Here is a 19,472-nt window from a genome sequence, read left to right as displayed (position 1 = left end):
TTTTCCCTCCACTCCCCCGTCCCCGGCCAGCCCTGTCTCAGAACCGGGCGGCTTCGGCGCTGGGACGGCGAGGTAAGAGTCCCAAGTCAGCGCACGTTAGCCCCAGAAAGGGAACGGGCCCGCCCCGCCCTGGGCCGCAAAGTCTGGATCCCTACAGCTGCAAGGTGGTGGCTACTTTATGGCTTTTCTTCTCCGCAAAATACACCCCAGTAAGCAGAGACTTCCCCCCCCCCAGAGGTGATGCAATGTCCTCAAACACCACCACCACCACCACCACCCTTAATAAAAAAGAAAAGGGAAGGTGGGGCGGGAAGCCTTGCAACACACACGTCCAGCCTCCCCCTCTCCTCCCCGTCTACCCCTTTACAGCCGCTTGCCATCCCTTCCCCCGCCCCCAAAAAGTTTGACGACCGCAAAGGAAACCGAAAAAAAGTTCTCCGGACCGGCGCTGGCGGGCGATCAGCATCTCTTTTGTTCGCGGCGAACCCACAGTCGCCCGTGACGTCACCCGGAGCTCGGGCCAATCGGCGCGCGGCGGCGGCGGCGGCGGGAGGGGCGGCGGGCGCGGGCGGGTCCCTCCTCCCCGGCGCCCGGGGCCTCGCGGGGGGCGGGAGGGGCCTGTCCCATATAAGCCCGGGCGCTCGGGGCCCGGCCGCCCGCGCCCGCTGAGCTGTGCTGGGGGAGGAGAGGGAGCCCCAGGCGCGAGCGGGGAGCCGGGACCTGCAGCCACAACTTCTGTCGTCTTCTCCATCCCCTCTGTCCCTCTGCCCGTCCCCTTCCCCACCCTCGGGCCCCCCGCCTTCTAGGAGGCGTCCAACCCCCGGGGAGGCTTCGGGAGGGACTTTTCCCCGCAGGTTGCGGAGGGAACCAAACTTGGTGGCAACTGGCCTCCTGGTGAGGGCGTCCCTCCCCCCTCCGTCTCAAGATGCTCAGGGGTCCGGGACCCGGGCTGCTGCTGCTGCTGGCCGTGCTGTGCCTGGGGACAGCGGTGCCCGCCGCTGGAGCCCCGAAGAGCAAGAGGCAGGCTCAGCAAATCGTGGAGCCCCAGGTCCCGGTGGCTGTCAGTCAAAACAAGCGTGAGTACCGCCCGCGGGCTGGAGCCGGCTGCTCCGGGATGCGACCGCACAGCCACCCTGAAGTTGCGGCTGAAGTTCTGCGCGCGTGTGCGCGCGTGTGTGCGCGCTCTGTTGAGAGAAGCCAGCTGTGGACACAAAAGGCTCTAGTTTTGAGCAGGCTGGTTCTGAGGGCGCAGGATGCGGTGATGCATTGAAGGACAGGGGCTCTGCGGTCTCCCCCAGGGCTCTAATGAGTTCCCCACGTTCAGACGCTCCTTCTCGGAAGTAATCAAACTGTGCCCTTAAACAGAAAAATGATGCGTGCCTATACATTTTCCATCTGGAATTAGTGCGGTCCTCAACTGCTCCTTGTTTTCTTTGTTACTAAATAGTTGGTTAAATATTTTCAAAGTGGGGGTGGGAAGAGGGTAGCTAGATAGCTATGTTGTTTCTAACTCGAAAGAGATGTAATTCGTTCAGATTGGTTTGGGGCCCCTCAGAAAACTTCACCAAGAACAGAGATCGGAATTCCTTTTCCAGTTTTGCAACGACACACCCTCCCTTTGCCTTGGCTAAAGGAAACTGCTTAAAGTTGTCCCTCTTGCCTATTACTCCAAAAGAGCCTTGAAGTTCCTTGCACGTTTTAAAATGCAGTTTCAATTGTCTGCCTTTCAAAATGTTTCCACTTTTTCAATGTAGACCCCTGGCCAGATGGAAATGACATCACTGTATAACTTTTAGCTAAGTTAAAAGAAAAAAATCGAAAAGAATGCCTAAATATCCATGTGTCTGAATTCTGGATAATTCTTTGGGTAGCTAGTTTCTATAGACACATTTTCATGGAATTTTGCTTTTAAGTCTCCTGGTGTTCTGATAATTAACTTATTCTTCTGTGTTTGATACTCAGGCTCATCAATTTAGTTGTGCAAGAAAATTCTGTAATTTGGAAAAAAGAAAGAGGGATAGAATTGTAATAACGTTTTCCTTCAATTATTTACAGCCGGTTGTTACGACAATGGGAAACACTATCAGATAAATCAACAATGGGAACGCACCTACCTAGGCAATGCCTTGGTTTGTACCTGTTACGGAGGGAGCCGAGGTTTTAACTGCGAGAGCAAACCTGAACGTAAGTCGTGGGGAGCCCTGAGGTCAGTGCCTTCTAATAGATGAAGGGTGCTTGTTAATTAAACTTTGCATTAGTAAGTACAAAATACATACACTATCTTTCAAATAGAATTACCTGTCATTTTTTTCTTTATAAACATTTAATAACTACTTATACTTGCTTTTCATATGCTTTTACCTTTAAAGCAAAGAAATAAATCTATTCCAAGCTGGTGCCTAGAATCTTCTTTTTCTTTTACTCTCCCAAAGTTTTTGATGAGAAAATGAAAGATTTTTGTGTGTCCTCCCTCAAAAAAAAACATTAAAACTTACACAGTTTTAATTTATTAGCAAGTAATCTCAAATCTTAAACTGTAAGATTATGGGCCAGAAAACACATTGGGTGCTGTATTGTAAAGTGATTTGTCAGCCACAGTTAACACAAAACCACTGGCCCTACCAAAGTTCTCATTCCTTTAGGACCATTGGTATGTTTCTTGTAAATTACAGCAACTTAATGAGAGAAGCCCAGATGAAGCTAAAATGGAAACAGCAGGATTATCTAGTGTCAATGCCTGGAGGGAGGTGGGGTTTTCAAATTGTTTGCTTTTTATCTGGACCTTGGTTTAACTTCCTGAGTCACAGATTGGAATCTGAACCTCTTCCTTCACAATCTAGCCCTGTCAGAAGTTAGTGCTTTATAATGGCTTTTTCCTAAGGGCTGGAGAATTCTTTACCATATGAGTTAATTTACAGAAAATTTGAGAACTTGTCAAAGGTCAAACACTGTGGCCTTATTAGGGCCTAGGGTAAAATCTGTACCTTTCATTTCAATTTAAACATTCAGTTGTACCATGCTACTTGTAGAACACAAAAGTGGGTTTTCCTTTGGATGAGATTAGTGGTCTAGAAAAACTTTTACCTAAAAGAGGCTCACATGGACTTTTCCTCTCCCCTCAGCTGAAGAGACTTGCTTTGACAAGTACACCGGAAACACTTACCGAGTGGGTGACACTTATGAGCGTCCTAAAGACTCCATGATCTGGGACTGTACCTGTATCGGGGCCGGGCGAGGGAGAATAAGCTGCACCATTGCAAGTAAGGAAGTCGTTCAGTAAAATGAGGCTAAGATATCATAAATTTGACTATATTACCATCACTGTCATTTTCTGTTATCTATGACTGGATAGTCCTATTTGGGGATTTACCCTGGTGACCAGGTACTTTTATGTGGTCACCCAACTGGTTCCTGTGCTTCTTAAAGATATGTATGAGCACGGATAAAATCAGTGTTTAATATGTGTGGATTTATGAGAGTGTGTGTGTGTGTGTGTATGTGTACATAGTGTAACCAAGTAGATCTCTTGGGTTCCATTTCAGTAAGACATGCTTAAAGGAGTTGTCCATTTTAAATTACCTGGGCAGGCCGGGCGCGGTGGCTCACACCTGTAATCCTAGCACTCCAGGAGGCTGAGGTGGGCGGATTGCTCGAGGTCAGGAGTTTGAAATCAGCCTGAGCAAGAGTGAGACCTCGTCTCTACTATAAATAGAAAGAAATTAATTGGCCAACTAATATATATAGAAAAAATTAGACAATGCCCAGCTACTTGGGAGGCTGAGGCAGCAGGATCGCTTGAGCCCTGGAGTCTGAGGTTGCTGTGAGCTAGGCTGATGCCATGGCACTCACTCTAGCCTGGGCAACAAAGCATGACTCTGTCTCAAAAAAAAAAAAAAATTACCTGGGCATTTTCTAGCCAGACTGATCACGTGATTTTCTGCAGTGCTTGGGAAGATATTCAGGAAGAGTGAATCAGCCATGTGTTTGTCTTCTCTTATTGTTTGCAATGCAGAGACCTCTTGCATCTCACAGAAACAGTTACTCTGTAACCAATAGGTCATACCCAGGAAGCACATCTTGCTATTCCCAAAACACATATAGAATGATTAGCCCAATAGTATTTTCTAAGGAACTTTAGGGACTGTGCTGACTCATCAACTCTAGTTTAGCTAGCGCAATCTTTCCAGTATGATTCACTGGGTTACCAATAGATTCTATTAACATAGCATCTAGTTTTTTCAATCCATCTTTTAATATAAATCATCTTAAAGGCTTCTGTCCAATAAAATAAGTCAATCCCTTGTGAATAGACCCAGTCTACTTTCCCTTACTTAATATTAGGCATGTTTATTGGCAAATCTCAAGAGTCAATGGCGCATAGTGTTTAGAATCTAGTGGACGGTTCAGCCTCTGAATATGCCTTTGGGCTTAATAGCCTAGAAAGTACCAGGATTTCCACACTTTATATGTATATACCTGGTTGCTTTCCACCCAAATGACATTTCTATGCTAGGGTAAAATACAAACTCTCCCTGCTCCCATACTCCCAAAAGCTGGGTTGTTACGCCAGCTGGGCTTTTTCACTGCATTAGTCTCAGGCTCAACCTGCTATGTATGAGTGAAGGCCATGCCTCCCAGGCTTTCTTTTCTGCTTTTAGGACCCAATTTCCTGTGATCTCTCTGGGGAACCAGAATTTATGACCTTTTCTTTGCCATTGAGAGTTCTCTGACGTTTTTTCCATTGTGCTTTGAGCAGCACATTTAATTGAATAGACCCCAAGTGACCAGACCTGTTAACTTTCCCCTGCCTCTAATGACAAAGCTGTTCTCCCTGTCTCCACTTTGGCCAACCTTAGTACCTATCCTGGGTGGAACATGAGACTTTTTTTTTTTTAGTTTTCTGTTCTACTCTCTCCTAACATTTGCTTTGTATCTTCAACAGACCGCTGCCATGAAGGGGGTCAGTCCTACAAGATCGGCGACACCTGGAGGAGACCCCATGAGACTGGTGGCTACATGTTAGAATGCGTGTGCCTTGGTAATGGGAAAGGAGAGTGGACCTGCAAGCCCATAGGTGCGTGACTCTTAGGAGCCAACAACAGTGGCTGGGAACCCTCATTTATAATGTCGAGTTGGACCAAAATCACATCTACATGGACAAAAGACCTGGATTCCAATTTAAAAAATAAAGAAATGGGAATTTTATTGGAAATAATGAAAGGTTATATAAGCCATAGGAAACAGATCAAAAAGTACTAACTATATATAGAAACCCTAACTTTTTTTCAAAAGCACAAGATCGAGTTGAAAGATTCAGGATGAAGTCATTTCTTTTGTCTAATATTTGATCTCAGTCTCTTTGGTCAAGATATAATTTATTTAAAAGAACAATGAGACTTTAGACACATTTCCTTATGAAACACGCTAGACTGAAATGCAAAATAGTGTGTGCTCAGCTTGCATGCTGGTCACTTCTTTGCAGATTAAAAATTGTTGAGCTTCTTTTGGCCTTGATCCTCAGTAGAACTGTATAGGTACAAATCCAAAAGTTTCTGGCCATGAATTTGACTCTGTTTACTTACTGTTCTCTAATTCGGAGGTTTTAATTTTGTTTTGTTTTGTCTTTGTTTCTATAGAAATCCAAAATTCTAAACGGCTTTCTTGTCATTTTATTGAGACCATTCAAAATTCACAATTGGGTCATTCATAATTAAGAGTGGAATTTTGCATGTGTGATCTCCCACAGACCAGATACACATATAGAGCCTTGTTACTCAAGGTTCTGGCGTGAAGTTTGAGACTAGCTGAAAATATGCAGTCCGTGGACTTATTAGGAGAACGGAATTTCTGCCTGCCAAGTCAGCCTGAGTTTTCTTTTGCTTTGGCTACTTACTCTGTGCTTAGATGCAGGGTGTGCCTTTCTTTCTGAACAGAGTGCCACTTATAAAAAAATGTGGCTGAATTTTTGCTTACACATACACTTTAAATTACAGGGAGGCTGCATAATTCAAAATAACCCTTTTTTTTTCTATTTTTCTTCCAAATTTCCCTACAGCTGAGAAGTGTTTTGATCATGCTGCTGGGACTTCCTACGTTGTTGGGGAAACCTGGGAAAAGCCTTATCAGGGCTGGATGATGGTGGATTGCACTTGCCTGGGAGAAGGCAGTGGACGTATCACTTGTACCTCTAGAAGTATGTTTTAGATTTTATGTTACAGCTTAAGCCAGATATTGTTTTCTGAATTCCTAGAGAGAATCATAATACTATGTCACTTAGAATACACCCAATACACCAATGTGCTTTGGTAACTTTTGGCTTTCAAGAAAAATATCATGACCAACTTATTCTATGTCTTCAGAAAAGACTAAATAAATAGAAAAAAAATCTTAGTTCAATAAGGTCTTAATAGGCTATAAGCTATTAAAAAAGAACTTTAGTATTTATACAAATGCCAAATGTATCAGGGACCTGAAGATTAGTGGCCGATGTTTAATCTAAATTATTACTGAGATATTTTTCAAGTGTTAAGAGCAAAGAAGTCGTTAAAATAACATGCAAACGCCTTCTTTGTCACTTCTATGCTATTGCTGTGGAATTGCACAAGACTCTAAAAGTTTAGGTTTCCTTCTATGTTTGAAATTTAAGCAAAACTGATGAAAATAAAAAGTGTTTATCTCGTAGGTGAAAATGATTTGTCTACTCTAAAGTTAAGGATAGTGTCTCTTACCTATCCTTTTTATAGGTAAAGAGCTTTTTATTAGTGCTGTAAAGAATCTGGCCTCAGGCACCTTTACTGCTGTCAGATTGTCTTGAGGTCTTAATTATTACCTTTGAGTTTTAAGGCTCCTTTTTTTGGAAATTCAAACTAATAACAACTTTAGAGTTTGTTGAAGCAAAACAGCCATTAACTTATTAGTGATATAAATAAATTTAAAATCAACACTAAATACTTTGAATCTATTTTGTTCATTCAGCTTAAAATATTTAACTATCTTAAAATAGCCATCATCCAAATTCAAATTCTTTGCTAACAAGAAATGAGCCTATTGTGGAAGGTGATTAACAATTCTAACCAAATCTTTCCGTAAGAAACTTGCTGATTCTGTCTTTTGCATCAAAAATGTTGTTGTGGTCCTCAGACTTCTAAGACCTTTGTGGCAATATTTTAGCTTAAGATAAATTAGATGTCTAAGTTAAACATTGATTTCTTTAAAACTCTTCTAATAGCAAATTGGGAAAAGTTTCTCAAAGAAAAGTCATTTATTCTAGAAAATTTTACTTTGTACAAGGTGTCATAGGGACACAGATATGAATGGGGCATTAAAACCCAGCCTTCAAAGAGCACTTAGTAGGTTAGGGTGATGAGAAGGTCTTGTACATGTTTGCCATCTACAAAACATAACATTAACGGTTTTAAGAGAATAGCGAAATAGTGTTGCGGAGGCTCAGGAGATGGTAGTACTTTTAGCCGGGGATTTGGAGAAAACCTCTAAACAGCAATTATACCTTCATTCAAACTTCCATTCTTATGGCAGGTCAATGTGGGTGTGTGTTTGTATGAACATACATCAACTGTGTGATTATCTTTTCTCTACCCAGTAGTTGCAGAAGTGTTTGATTCACAAATAAGATCCTCTATACTCATAATGTAGCATATGGGCAAAGGTGGATTGTAATCCAAACAATCTCTTTGCCAGATAAAGGGACATATAGACTGATGGTAATTTAGTTATGAATTATCATTATACATCAATAATCCTACATTTTATTGGAAGGCTAACACTGAAGAATTCAAGGGACTATTTTGCTAGTGATTTTTAAATGCTGCAGGTATTTGGGGGTAGGGGGCTAGAAAAGAACATTTTAGTCAAAGAAATCATTAGTTCTCTGAATGTTTTTACATAACAAATGGAGAAAAGGGATACTACTATCTTTTTATAGCTTCTTTGCAGCAATTGGTAGAGACCCTTGGAGACCTGCTAGCCTCCCTGTTGTTCCTCCCTATTGAAATGCAGGTCATCCACAGTAATTACTAAGAGAAAGCCTGAGAAGGAAAAAGATGGAATAATAGAATACCAGACAATGAATTTGGTCAGAGGAATGGTGTAAAAACTATAAAAGAGAGTAATGAAAGATAGTAATAAAGTTTTTTGGCAAACATAGTGGTGGAACTAAACTAAACCATGTAGCTCCCTTTCCACTGTAACAAATGGAATCTCATCTTTCAGGAGTTTCATGGACTGTTCTGGTTGCAGTACCAGAGCTGAATATGAACATATTACCAAAAATTGGTAATTACCAAGCATTAAACTACTATGCAGCATTTCTTTTTTTAGGTTTGAATTGACCACTTGCCACTCTTGACCTGATTTACATATTTAAATGCTTGCTTTGTGACACAGACAGATGCAACGATCAGGACACAAGGACATCCTATAGAATTGGAGATACCTGGAGCAAGAAGGACAACCGAGGAAACATGCTCCAGTGCATCTGCACAGGCAACGGCAGAGGGGAGTGGAAGTGTGAGAGGCACGCCTCCCTGCAGACCACAGCCACCGGTGAGGCATGGGATGGACGAACAGGGGCCGAAACGGGAAGCAGGGCAAAGCCACCTATCCCTTGGCAAGCCATTTGGGGATAATTTGCAATGCTCATAAGTTCAGCTCATTTACAGATTATTAGTTGTTACAACTCTTTTAAATGCCAAGTTTTAAATTTTGGAGAAAAATTAAAATATTTATCTTAGGAGGAGAAAAACTAGGTATAGCTCCAAGAGATAAAACTGAGATTTAAAAGAATGCTAATATAAAACAACATAACATAGATAAATACACACATACCTCTCTATATATGTATTTTGAATATCCAAAATTCCTTTAGAGGAAATGAGAATTCTGATTATGTGTGTGTCTACTTGGTTCTTTTGCTAGGAAAAAGGAGAAAAGTACATTTATTCTTTTAGAAAATGTAATATACTTCCTCGTCCTGACATTCAGTTCTTCTTATAGTGGAAACAATCTTTTAATGTGTGGCTCCATGCTTCAGCGAACTTGGTTGCATTCCATAAAATAAGGAAATCATTTTCTCCTTGTATTGGCATTCAAAATTTCAGAAATGCAGAGGGGACTGAGAGATAGAAATGAAAGATGCTGTATCTAAATATTCTTTTTTTAAAAAAAAGTTTTAATCATTTCTGATATCAGAAAAAGATTTTTGCATCATAAATGTGTTGCTAGAGTCTGAAGAAAGAAATATGGCAATCAAGGGTGTGCACTTCCTCTGTTATTTTTTTTAATATGTTTTGATTATATGGGTATAGTGGTATTCCAGCATTGCTGGTTAGCCCCTCAGAAATCAGGCATTTAGCTAAAAATATATTTGGATTTTTCTCTTTTCGATGAGCTTTTAATCTTGCTCTGAGCACTTGTGAAGGTGAGCAAGATTAGATTTGATAATATTTTTGAGTTGTTAGACTATTATCAATAAAATTGCTGCTGACCCAAAAATATATAAATAGTAATCTACCCAAAATAGATTAAAAGGGTAATGGGGAATTAAATGTGGGTAAACACTTAATAAAGTTTTGCTGTTTTTATTAATATTACTAATACTATACTGAAAAGTTTCCATTGTTCAAAAAAGTTTGAGAAATACTAGGTTAAAGATAATGGCACTTTCTTTAGAAGATCTGTATGTTCCTCTGCATTGTGACTGTCTGAGGTAGGGTGTATGGGGATAGGTGCCCTGTCTCCCCAGAATGTTTGACCTGGAGATCCTTGGTCTATGGAGTATCTCTGGGTTCCAGTGTCCAGCAGCACCTGGGGAGATGTTGGACTCAGTCTGCCTGTCATGCTAGCATCAGTCCTAACTCTGCTCTGCGGGTTTAAAAAAAAAGATCAACATATTCTGTTGTGTTGCTCTGAAAGGAAAGTTATCTTTAAACCGGTTGACTGGTTTTGGAAAAAACACAATAGAATCACACAAATAATCCTGAGCAGAAATGAAATGAAGAAGGAGGGGGCAAAGCTACCTGAGAATCCAGGCCAGCTGCCCAGGGCACCCTCCGGTGAGCTCAGAGTCACATGGATGGGTGAGAATTCATGGAAGGCGTCTGCGGTATCGACTGGCAGAATAACGTGTGTGATTTAGGAATAAAGTCCTGGGAGCTCTAGATGAGCTGGAGGATGGAGGCCAATGGGTAGACTCTTGTGGATTGTTTTCCAGGCTAAATGCAAAAGCCAGTGCAGAATGGAAGGGGCATTTCTTTCTTTCTAGTTCTGGGCTAGAAATGATATGGATTTCAGAGTAACCTCTATGAGAACCCAAAGATCCTGACTCTAGAAAGCAGCCAGTCATCTTCTCTCGTCTAATTTTGTGACCGTCATTTCCGATGCCCTTAGGACCTGGCTCCTTCACAGATGTTCGACCAGCCATTTACCAGCCCCAGCCTCACCCCCAGCCGGCCCCATATGGCCACTGTGTCACAGACAGCGGTGTGGTCTACTCTGTGGGGATGCAGTGGCTGAAGACACAAGGGAATAAGCAAATGCTTTGCACTTGCCTGGGCAATGGAGTCAGCTGCCAAGAGACAGGTATGCATTATCTTGCAAAGAATAGTACTGATGACTTCATTATTTAGTTTTTGGAAGATGATAGATTCATTTAATGTGAAACAATAAAACAAACAAGAAAAGCATGTAATCTTACCACCCTGTGATAACAATCAGGATTGGCATTTGATGTATTTTCTTCCAGTCTTTTCAGTCTGTGTAGTTTCTTTCCAGTCATGGGAATCCCACTGTATGTGTTATCTTTATTTGTCTAAAATGTTGTTACAAGATAATTGCTTTCTGAATAGCTAATCATCCATATTTTGTACTGTAAATCTCAAATTTCAGCAGCGTTGTGAAGTAAATGTCCTTCAATAACCTAACACATCTCTTCTGAGTGACAAATGTGACAGTAACTATAGCAATGAGAATTGGTACACTTGATTTTTTCCCTAGAATAACCTCATATATTAATTCTTAATGGCACAGATACTGGTATACATATCCCCTCCCTACTCTAGCACCCTTAAGCAGCATCTTTATACGTTTGTATAAATGTAGCTTTACAAATAGAGAAACTGAGGCAGGCAGCAGAAGTGTTAACAAAGGACATCTGCAAAAGAAGTCAGGTGTCATTCTATCCACATTAGACATGACTTCCTGAGTAATGCATTTTGACTGAAATGAACCAGATAATTATCTATACTCAGAACTTTTTCCTTTAAGGGAACAAAGTCTCTCATTTAAGCTATAAATTAGCAGCTGTTCGCTAGTGGGAGATAAGGTAGCCATATTTACTGAGACTGTTTTTGTTATGCCTCTAGCTGTAACCCAGACTTACGGTGGCAATTCAAATGGGGAGCCATGTGTCTTACCATTCACCTACAATGGCAGAACTTTCTACTCCTGCACCACAGAAGGGCGACAGGATGGGCATCTTTGGTGCAGCACAACTTCGAATTATGAGCAAGACCAGAAATATTCTTTCTGTACAGACCATACTGGTGAGTGTCCCAAGGGGAAACTGCAGCAGCGAGAAAAACTCATCTCTCATGCCCTACTTTTATTTGCCAGCAGTCTGGCCAGTAATTTTGAGGCTGCACACAGGAAGCATCACTTTTGCTCAGTTTGGACCCAAGAGATAAGGAGCTAACGTAGCAGCTGAGGATGCTTCCATGTACTATTGTGAAATGACACCAAGGCAAAGCCTTTCAGTTCATTCATTTTGACACATTGGGATTATGATGCAATTAAATATACTTGTATTTTGAAATCAGTATGTGATCCCACAAGGCTGAAAAATACACAGCCGTGGATGTTTGAGTGCCTTTGCTTATTTTCTGGTTAAAACTATGTTTTATTCAAAGATACCATTTGATCGGGTTTTTTTGGCTGAGAATATGAGAGTGAAAATGGGACTTTAATCTATTTTGAAGGTGAGGGCGAATACACTAAGAAGCTTAGAACTATATTATCAGACATCTTTCATTCTGAGATAGACTCTTTGTGAATTAACTGCAGAGACCTTGCTCTCCCAGAACTTTCCATAGTAATTTCCCTCTTGTACATGGGAAAATTCAGCTGTAATCTTTTTCTTCCTTTCTGTGTATTGTTCTGAGCAGTTTTGGTTCAGACGAGAGGTGGGAATTCCAATGGTGCCTTGTGCCACTTCCCCTTCCTGTACAACAACCACAATTATACTGATTGTACCTCTGAGGGCAGAAGAGACAACATGAAATGGTGTGGAACCACACAGAACTATGATGCTGACCAGAAGTTTGGATTCTGCCCCATGGCTGGTAAGAAGTCCTTGTGGGTTGCCTTTGTGGACAACCATTTAGGGAGTTGAGACGGAAGGCTGGTGTCCAGTTTGCTCTTATTTCACCCATTAAGACAATTTTAAGACTTCAGAAAACTTATGTGGTATATACATTGTTATATCATATACATAAAAATTGAAAAGAATACATAAGATAATTATTTGTATAATTTTTAAAGCCCATTGGCATGATTTAATGTCTAAAATATATAAATACTGTACAATAAAAATACTTATAGATCTGGAAATATAAATTTGCATATGTTTATCTTTGTAAAGAACACACAACTGAGTAACTTAAAACATTTATATATTATATATATACATACACATATATGTGTGTATTTATATACCTGAGTGCTGTAGTCACAGACCTACAATATTGACACATAATTATAGTTCAACTGGCACTTATCAATAAGTACCAAAGAGACAAAAACTCAATGTTTTGTGACAGGTAAGGAGTTTCTTTTTAAAAAAAAAGTTTCCAGTTTGTATAAATGGAGAAAGAGGAGCTAGTGCCCTTTATTTATTTTCAGATTTCAAAACCCCATAGATTACCTTTGATTTTCCAGTTGTAGAACCCAGAGCCTGTGCACTATGCATTGTCAAGTGTGAACATGAGGCAAAGAAACTACTTACACTTACCTTTATTTTTACTTACACTTACCTTTATTACCTAAACTACTTACACTTACCTTCATTTCAACAAAAGAAAATGTTGGGTTTAGAAGGAAACCCCACTTTTACTTGAAATTTTATAACCAAACACATAGTTTTTCCTTGAACCAGAATAAATTGGAACTAGGAAAAATTACAGACCAGTAACAAAATCCAGGCTTCTAGAACAGTGCCAATTCTTTGTACGAATGTGTAGGGATTATCTTAGTTTAACATTCCCTAACCCTTCCTGTAACTGTTTTCTGCAACATGTTTCACCTTTGGACCATGTTTTCTCCCTGCAAGCTTCAAAATTCTATGCCTCCATGTGGAGGCACTTAGATTTCTTTGAGCCACGTAAGCCTTCTTCCCAAGCAAGAGCTTAGAATGAGCAGGCGGGACTGTTACTATTGCACGCGTACCTGTTTAGACCTGTGATCGTTTATCAAGTGCACTTCTCTTCCATTTCCATGCAGCCCACGAAGAAATCTGTACAACCAACGAAGGGGTCATGTATCGCATTGGAGATCAGTGGGACAAACAGCATGACATGGGCCACATGATGAGGTGCACATGTGTTGGAAATGGCCGCGGGGAGTGGACGTGTGTTGCCTACTCCCAGCTCCGAGGTACGCTGGCTTATCAATGAAAACATTTGAGAGGGCAAAGTGTACAAGGAAGCAGTCTTTTCTGTGAAAACTCATACTTTGCCAAAAGCAGGGAAAGAAATATGCAATGCCACTCCATTCATTAGTCTACTGTGCTGGACAGGTTTTGCCTTTCAGACAGCCAGTTAAGAAAAACTGGCACAGTAATGCCAAGGTTCTGAAACATCCCCAGGATGTAAGTACTTACACTGAGCCAAAAAGATGACTTCAAAGGCGAGAACACAAGCATTTGATCCTTTTAGCTTTTGGTTATGCCACTGGCTTCATGTCTAGAAATGATCAAATAATTTCTGTACAGAAAAAAAGACTTTGCTATTCTAAAATCAGATCCTTACAGATCCAAATTTAAGGAGACAAATACATACAGGGACGAATTTTCTTTGTTCAGATTAGTTTTTCCCCTTTGGACCCAGTTATATGATAGGAGGAAGTTATTGACTTATTAAAACCATTTTAGTTCCATTTCTTTGATTTGAAAAGTAATATTTAGCTACAACTGTCAGCTAATAAATAGTCTATGTAGCTAGTGTGTGGCTTATTGGCCTGAATTTATCCTTTGTGGTGTCCATGCCAACATAATCCAGGAGTGATAATAATTACATTGAATGTTGCAGAGTTGAGTGGGACCTTAATAAGTTGTACAGACCAACTCCTCATTTTACTGGTGAAGAAGCTGAGACTCTAAGAGGGAAAATCACTTTCTCAGAATCCCTCAGAGAGTGAGGAACAGAGTTGGCCTATTTTTTTTTTAACTTTGTAAAAAACTTTGTAAAAAAAAATAGATGTCATCTTATTTCCCAAATCCAGATATCTCCTCCCCCCCACCCCATTCCAGAGACCAGATCAGACTATTACACCATGCTGAGTGCTGTATAGATATGCTTAATCTTTTTATTTATCATATACAAGCAGAGACATAAAGAAAATTATCAAATAAGCAAGTCAAATAAGCAAGAACTTATCAGAAAGTAAGATACATATTTGTTAAAAAATTGACTTTTCACAGGAAGGTGTATTCTACCCTGTTCTTCAATTGTGTATACTTTAACCTCCACACCATTTACAGGTTTATGAGAGAATTGTTTTTGGCGAAAAACAATTTGTTTTGTTTTAGACTACTGACTAAGCTTTGGAAAAAAGCTTATTCTATGCCAGGGGAAAAGTTATTTTAGTGGAAGGTGTTGGTAACTAACTGGAAGGAACTGTATGCTTTGGAAGCATAATTTCTTTTATTTCATCAGTGGAACTTAAAAAAAATTTCTCACCCATCCGACTGTTTCCTAAACAGATCAGTGCATTGTTGACGACATCACTTACAACGTGAACGACACGTTCCACAAGCGTCACGAAGAGGGACACATGCTGAACTGCACATGCTTCGGTCAGGGTCGGGGCAGATGGAAGTGCGATCCCGTTGGTAAGTAACCTCATCTCCCTAGACGATTTTGGACACACAGAGTGGTTAGCAAGTTTCAGATAAGAAAAGCTATTTGATGTTAACATGACTGAAGTTGGCTCTACACTTCAATCAGTTGCTTGCTGAGAGCTTGGCAAAGTCTTCTCTCTAATCATGAACCAATATATGAATATAATCTCGATATTGGTAGTCACCTGGTTTTTGTTGAATTTGGTGATGGATGCAGGTTTATTTTAATTAAATAGAATGTATTCTCGGGTTCTGAATCATAAAGATAGTCTGTGTTATGAAAAGAAATTTTCCTTTGCTGATGGTGCAAAAACAGAAGCAAAGGATTATGCCAGTAGATATCTCCCTCCAAAATACTCTTTTTTTTTTTTTTTTGGCTGCCCTTTATAATAGAACTGAGCAAACAGTGAAGGTTGAGAGCCTTAAAAGTTATATTACTTGCACTCCAAAGTTTAAGGTAATCCATTAATATTCTTTTACTGAAAGAGATAGGTTGCTCACTTAGAAAACACACCGATAACATCAATTTGTTTGATGTGAGATTGCCAAAGCTGAGAGAAGTCTGAGAGGTTTTCTTAGAAGCTGCTCAGAAAGTTACCATAGTTAAAATCTAGTTCATTCATTTAAAGGTAAAATTAGTTTCTCTGAATTTTGAAGAAGTAAACAAAATAAAATTATTGTAGATTTTTCCCTTGCTGTTTCAATTGGTAAGCCAGTTGCATTAATATGAATAAATTGTACTAATGTTTTTCTCAAATTAATATCAATATATACTGAAATCTGAATAAATTATACTAATTTTTTTCTCAAATTAATATCAATATATACTAAAATCTAAATCTTTATATTTTTATTTAGAAATATTACCCTTTTAGAAAACTAAATATCCCTCCAACTGGATACTTTCTTACTACTAATTGTCCTGTAAAGTAAAGGATGTGAACAAAATATTTCTTTTAACTGGATGGGCTACAGAAAGTTGCAAATTTCTATTCAAACTGAGAATGTATGCACTAGCACAATGAAGTTAAATTTGTAGCTATAAGTCTTCAAGGATATTTATCTTTTCCTTCCGTATATTTTAGACCAATGCCAGGATTCAGAGACCCGGACATTTTATCAAATTGGAGACTCGTGGGAGAAGTATGTGCATGGTGTCAGATACCAGTGCTACTGCTACGGCCGTGGCATTGGGGAGTGGCATTGCCAGCCTTTGCAGACCTATCCAGGTAAGTAGCTCTATTACTGCACATCGAGAACTGCCAATGGGTACAGCAACAGGGAAGTGCTTATTAATACTCTCACGCCTAAGGTGGGGTCTCCTCTTTTCCCACCCTTTTCTCTTATCACTAATAATCAATTGAATTTTTGAGTAAAATGATTTTCATTTCTCCCTCTATCAAGTAAAAGGTTGGGAAGAATTAGAAAATGTGCAGCATATAATTTTGTTTCTCAACGCTCTAGAACATTCCATTAGGTTAAAATACTCCGGCTAATTTCATCTCTCATCCATACATAGAAATAGAAATCATGAAGTAAATTATCTGGGAGTAAAGGATTGGGGTTTTGGTTCTTACAGAGAAGTTGCCTAGAGACATGGCATGAAATACCACATAGGATTTGTGTTCATTTAGCATGTCATCTAAGTCCTCTCTATGTCAAACTTTTCATTTGTTTAATCAATTGGAGTCTGGAACACATTATTCTGGGCCAGTAGTTGAGTAACTCAGTCAACTCTCTGCCCACACAGTTCAAAACACTTTCCGATGTTTATTGTTGGGGTTTTTCAGGTTACAAAGACATAATGCCTACCTGTGGGTGTTAATAATTCATTTTGGGGAAAAAATTGATTTAATACTCACTGAGTGATTATAATAAAACGTATTGCATTGTGAAAAGCTAATTATTAGGCTTCAGTTATTTGAGCAAGGACTGAGATCCAAAATCTCCATTAACTTTACACTTCAAACATGGCCTACATTCAGAAACAAAAATAATGATTTTCAGGGCATCAGAATCTGCATGTGACAGAAATTAAGATTAAATTAAGTCAGTCCCTCCATGATGTGCTAAGAGATTCACTGCCGTGGAGAACAAGCTATGGAGCAATTTGCCTAAAGACAGTGTTAGCCAAGCTTCACGCCTTATTTCCTCATCTGCAATATGGGGAGATTGCAGCTGATTACCTTTAAAGTTCCTTCGGGCAGTCATAATCCTAAATTCCCACTACACAGATGTACCCTTTCCAGGAACTTTGACAATTCTGTGCTTCTCAACCCTCACACACAGTCACAGCAAGGGACAGTGACTTTGATTCTGAAGGCTCAAAGGACAAATTGAACAACCTCTTAAATAGTATTTTTGGTGGATTTGGGTGTAGGAATCACTTAAAATTTTTTAACATTTAATATACATTTAAAGCTGATTGATTGTACAAGTACTGTAAGTTCAGAATGTATATAATTGAGTTTGTTTTTTTTTATTAAGTGATGCAACCAAATGGTAAAGAAATGCTCCCTAGTTTTCATGTTTATAATTGTTATTGGTGTGGTAATTTACTGAGAATTATTTCCTCCTGAATGATTTAGAGAAGTCTTTTTTTTTTCTCTCTCTCTCTCTCTCTCTCTCTTTTAAAATAAGTCTGCCCACATAGCTGCTTACTGGAAGCATTTAGATGGACATTTTAGTGATCAAATCTGGATGGGAAGTAGTCCTTCTGTGTTGGAGTTTTGCATGTTGACCTTATTCTACTCTCCAAAAAGAGTAATAGCAAGAGTCCACCAAGTGTAGAGGAGATTTAGGGGACTGGGGATTGGCATTTGACCTCAGATACCCTGTTTGGTGCTTATCTGTATGTCTGGTTTGCTCAATGGTTTGTGCCTGGCATGTGGGGCTTTTAAGCATGTGGTAAGAATAAAGGAATAACAGATTACCAACAGATTGTCTCTGAGCCTTGCCCTGTTTGTTCCTCCTACAGAGGACTTAGTGGAGTTGTTCAAACTAACAGAAGATAAGAGGCATTTGGTTTGTCAATAAGCAACTCGGAAGGCACAGATCTCAGCAAATTAAATAGAGAAAAAAAGGACTGAGTCAAAAAATGATGAATGTTTAACTTCCCCAGGGCCACTATGACTGGAAATTACTCGTTTTGACCTTATTTCAAACTAATTTTAAAAGTGTAGCCATTGTGTCATATCTTTAATTTACTATGTTATTATTAGTTTGATTATACTGAATAAGAGGGAGAGTACAGATTTTGCAGTGGTAATTGCTAGTATATGCCAGTTACATTAATTTGAAAAGTTATATCAACTAGCCAGTAGCAAAAGGATTATTGAAAATTTAAATCTAAATAATAGAAATGATGGCTGATTTTTAGCTTTCTGTCTTCAAATTATATGTAGTATAGGATAGAGTGTAGTGTTAATAGGTATTTAATTAGCCTAACAAACAACTGGTGCAGTCTCTATACTTCCTGCCAAAAATGTGTTAAATTCCTATTACTATTCAGTTCACTTACTTTTAAGGTGGGCTATGGCATAAGCCTACATGTTTAAACATAGAATTTCAGACCAGTGCTTGAAGTCTTGTGAAGGAAAAGAAACTTCTACAGTTTTGCTCCTCTTTGGCTGGGGTAAAACAATTGCAGTACCATTTTTCTCTTTCCCTTCCCTGTCCTCTGCCATCCTCTCTTTGTGTCCTTGTGTACATAGGAGAGAGATTAGGCTTAACTGTGGACAGTAAAAGTCATTTACATTGTCTTTTTAAAACTTAATAGACTTTTAACCATCATAAGTTTTTTCCTCTCAAAATCATGATTGACAGACAAAACAATGCACACCAGATGTATCTTTATTAAGAAAAATATAGTAGCCAATTATCATAAATAATTTAAGGACATAGTCCTATATTTACTGATTTACCTGGAATTACTTTCAATAGTCACATCTCTGAAATTGTCCTTAAATATTTATCTTTAAAATGTATTTACATTTGTGAGGCTCTTCATGAACAAAAGGGGAGATTCAAAGAAGGATGTGGAATTAACTTCTGCCAGTTGATTGAAACAAACATCCTGCAAGTTCTGGGAAATATATATGCCACTTTAGAATGGAAAATTGAGAATTTTGTACATGAATTTTGGTTTCCATGTGGCTTGGAAATATGTACATTAAATGAAATTAAGATTCAAAGAATATTTGTTAACCTTCAACCAACTTTTGAATTATTCCTAGTGTGGAAGTGAGTACTTTATTCTAGAATTTTTGAGTTGGCACAGATACCTAAGTTATATATTTTTTCTGCTGGAGAAAACTTTGTTTTTAAAGAGAATTTAACAGCTAAG

At 39.3% G+C, this 19,472-nt stretch overlaps 1 protein-coding gene across 12 annotated transcripts in view; it reads left to right on the top strand.

Moving 5' to 3' along the window:
- Positions 1 to 641: 641 nt before the first annotated feature.
- FN1 (fibronectin 1) overlaps positions 642 to 19,472 on the top strand; it is a 68,017-nt gene continuing 49,186 nt past the window's right edge. For 11 of the 12 annotated variants that reach the window (XM_020288211.2, XM_020288210.2, XM_020288212.2 and 8 more), the window contains exons 1-12: positions 642 to 1,076; positions 2,056 to 2,184; positions 3,123 to 3,260; positions 4,943 to 5,074; positions 6,056 to 6,193; positions 8,404 to 8,562; positions 10,405 to 10,596; positions 11,379 to 11,558; positions 12,177 to 12,353; positions 13,510 to 13,662; positions 14,990 to 15,118; positions 16,213 to 16,356. In XM_020288211.2, the coding sequence (XP_020143800.2) occupies positions 926 to 1,076; positions 2,056 to 2,184; positions 3,123 to 3,260; positions 4,943 to 5,074; positions 6,056 to 6,193; positions 8,404 to 8,562; positions 10,405 to 10,596; positions 11,379 to 11,558; positions 12,177 to 12,353; positions 13,510 to 13,662; positions 14,990 to 15,118; positions 16,213 to 16,356 (1,822 nt within the window). In that variant the 5' untranslated portion in view covers positions 642 to 925. The remainder of the gene's footprint in view (positions 1,077 to 2,055; positions 2,185 to 3,122; positions 3,261 to 4,942; positions 5,075 to 6,055; positions 6,194 to 8,403; positions 8,563 to 10,404; positions 10,597 to 11,378; positions 11,559 to 12,176; positions 12,354 to 13,509; positions 13,663 to 14,989; positions 15,119 to 16,212; positions 16,357 to 19,472) is intronic. The other variant, XM_020288213.2, reaches the window with a different exon arrangement.

Source organism: Microcebus murinus, chromosome 8 (genome assembly GCF_040939455.1).
Source record: "Microcebus murinus isolate Inina chromosome 8, M.murinus_Inina_mat1.0, whole genome shotgun sequence".
Taxonomy (NCBI): domain Eukaryota; kingdom Metazoa; phylum Chordata; class Mammalia; order Primates; family Cheirogaleidae; genus Microcebus; species Microcebus murinus.
This window is presented reverse-complemented; position numbering and strand designations above follow the sequence as displayed.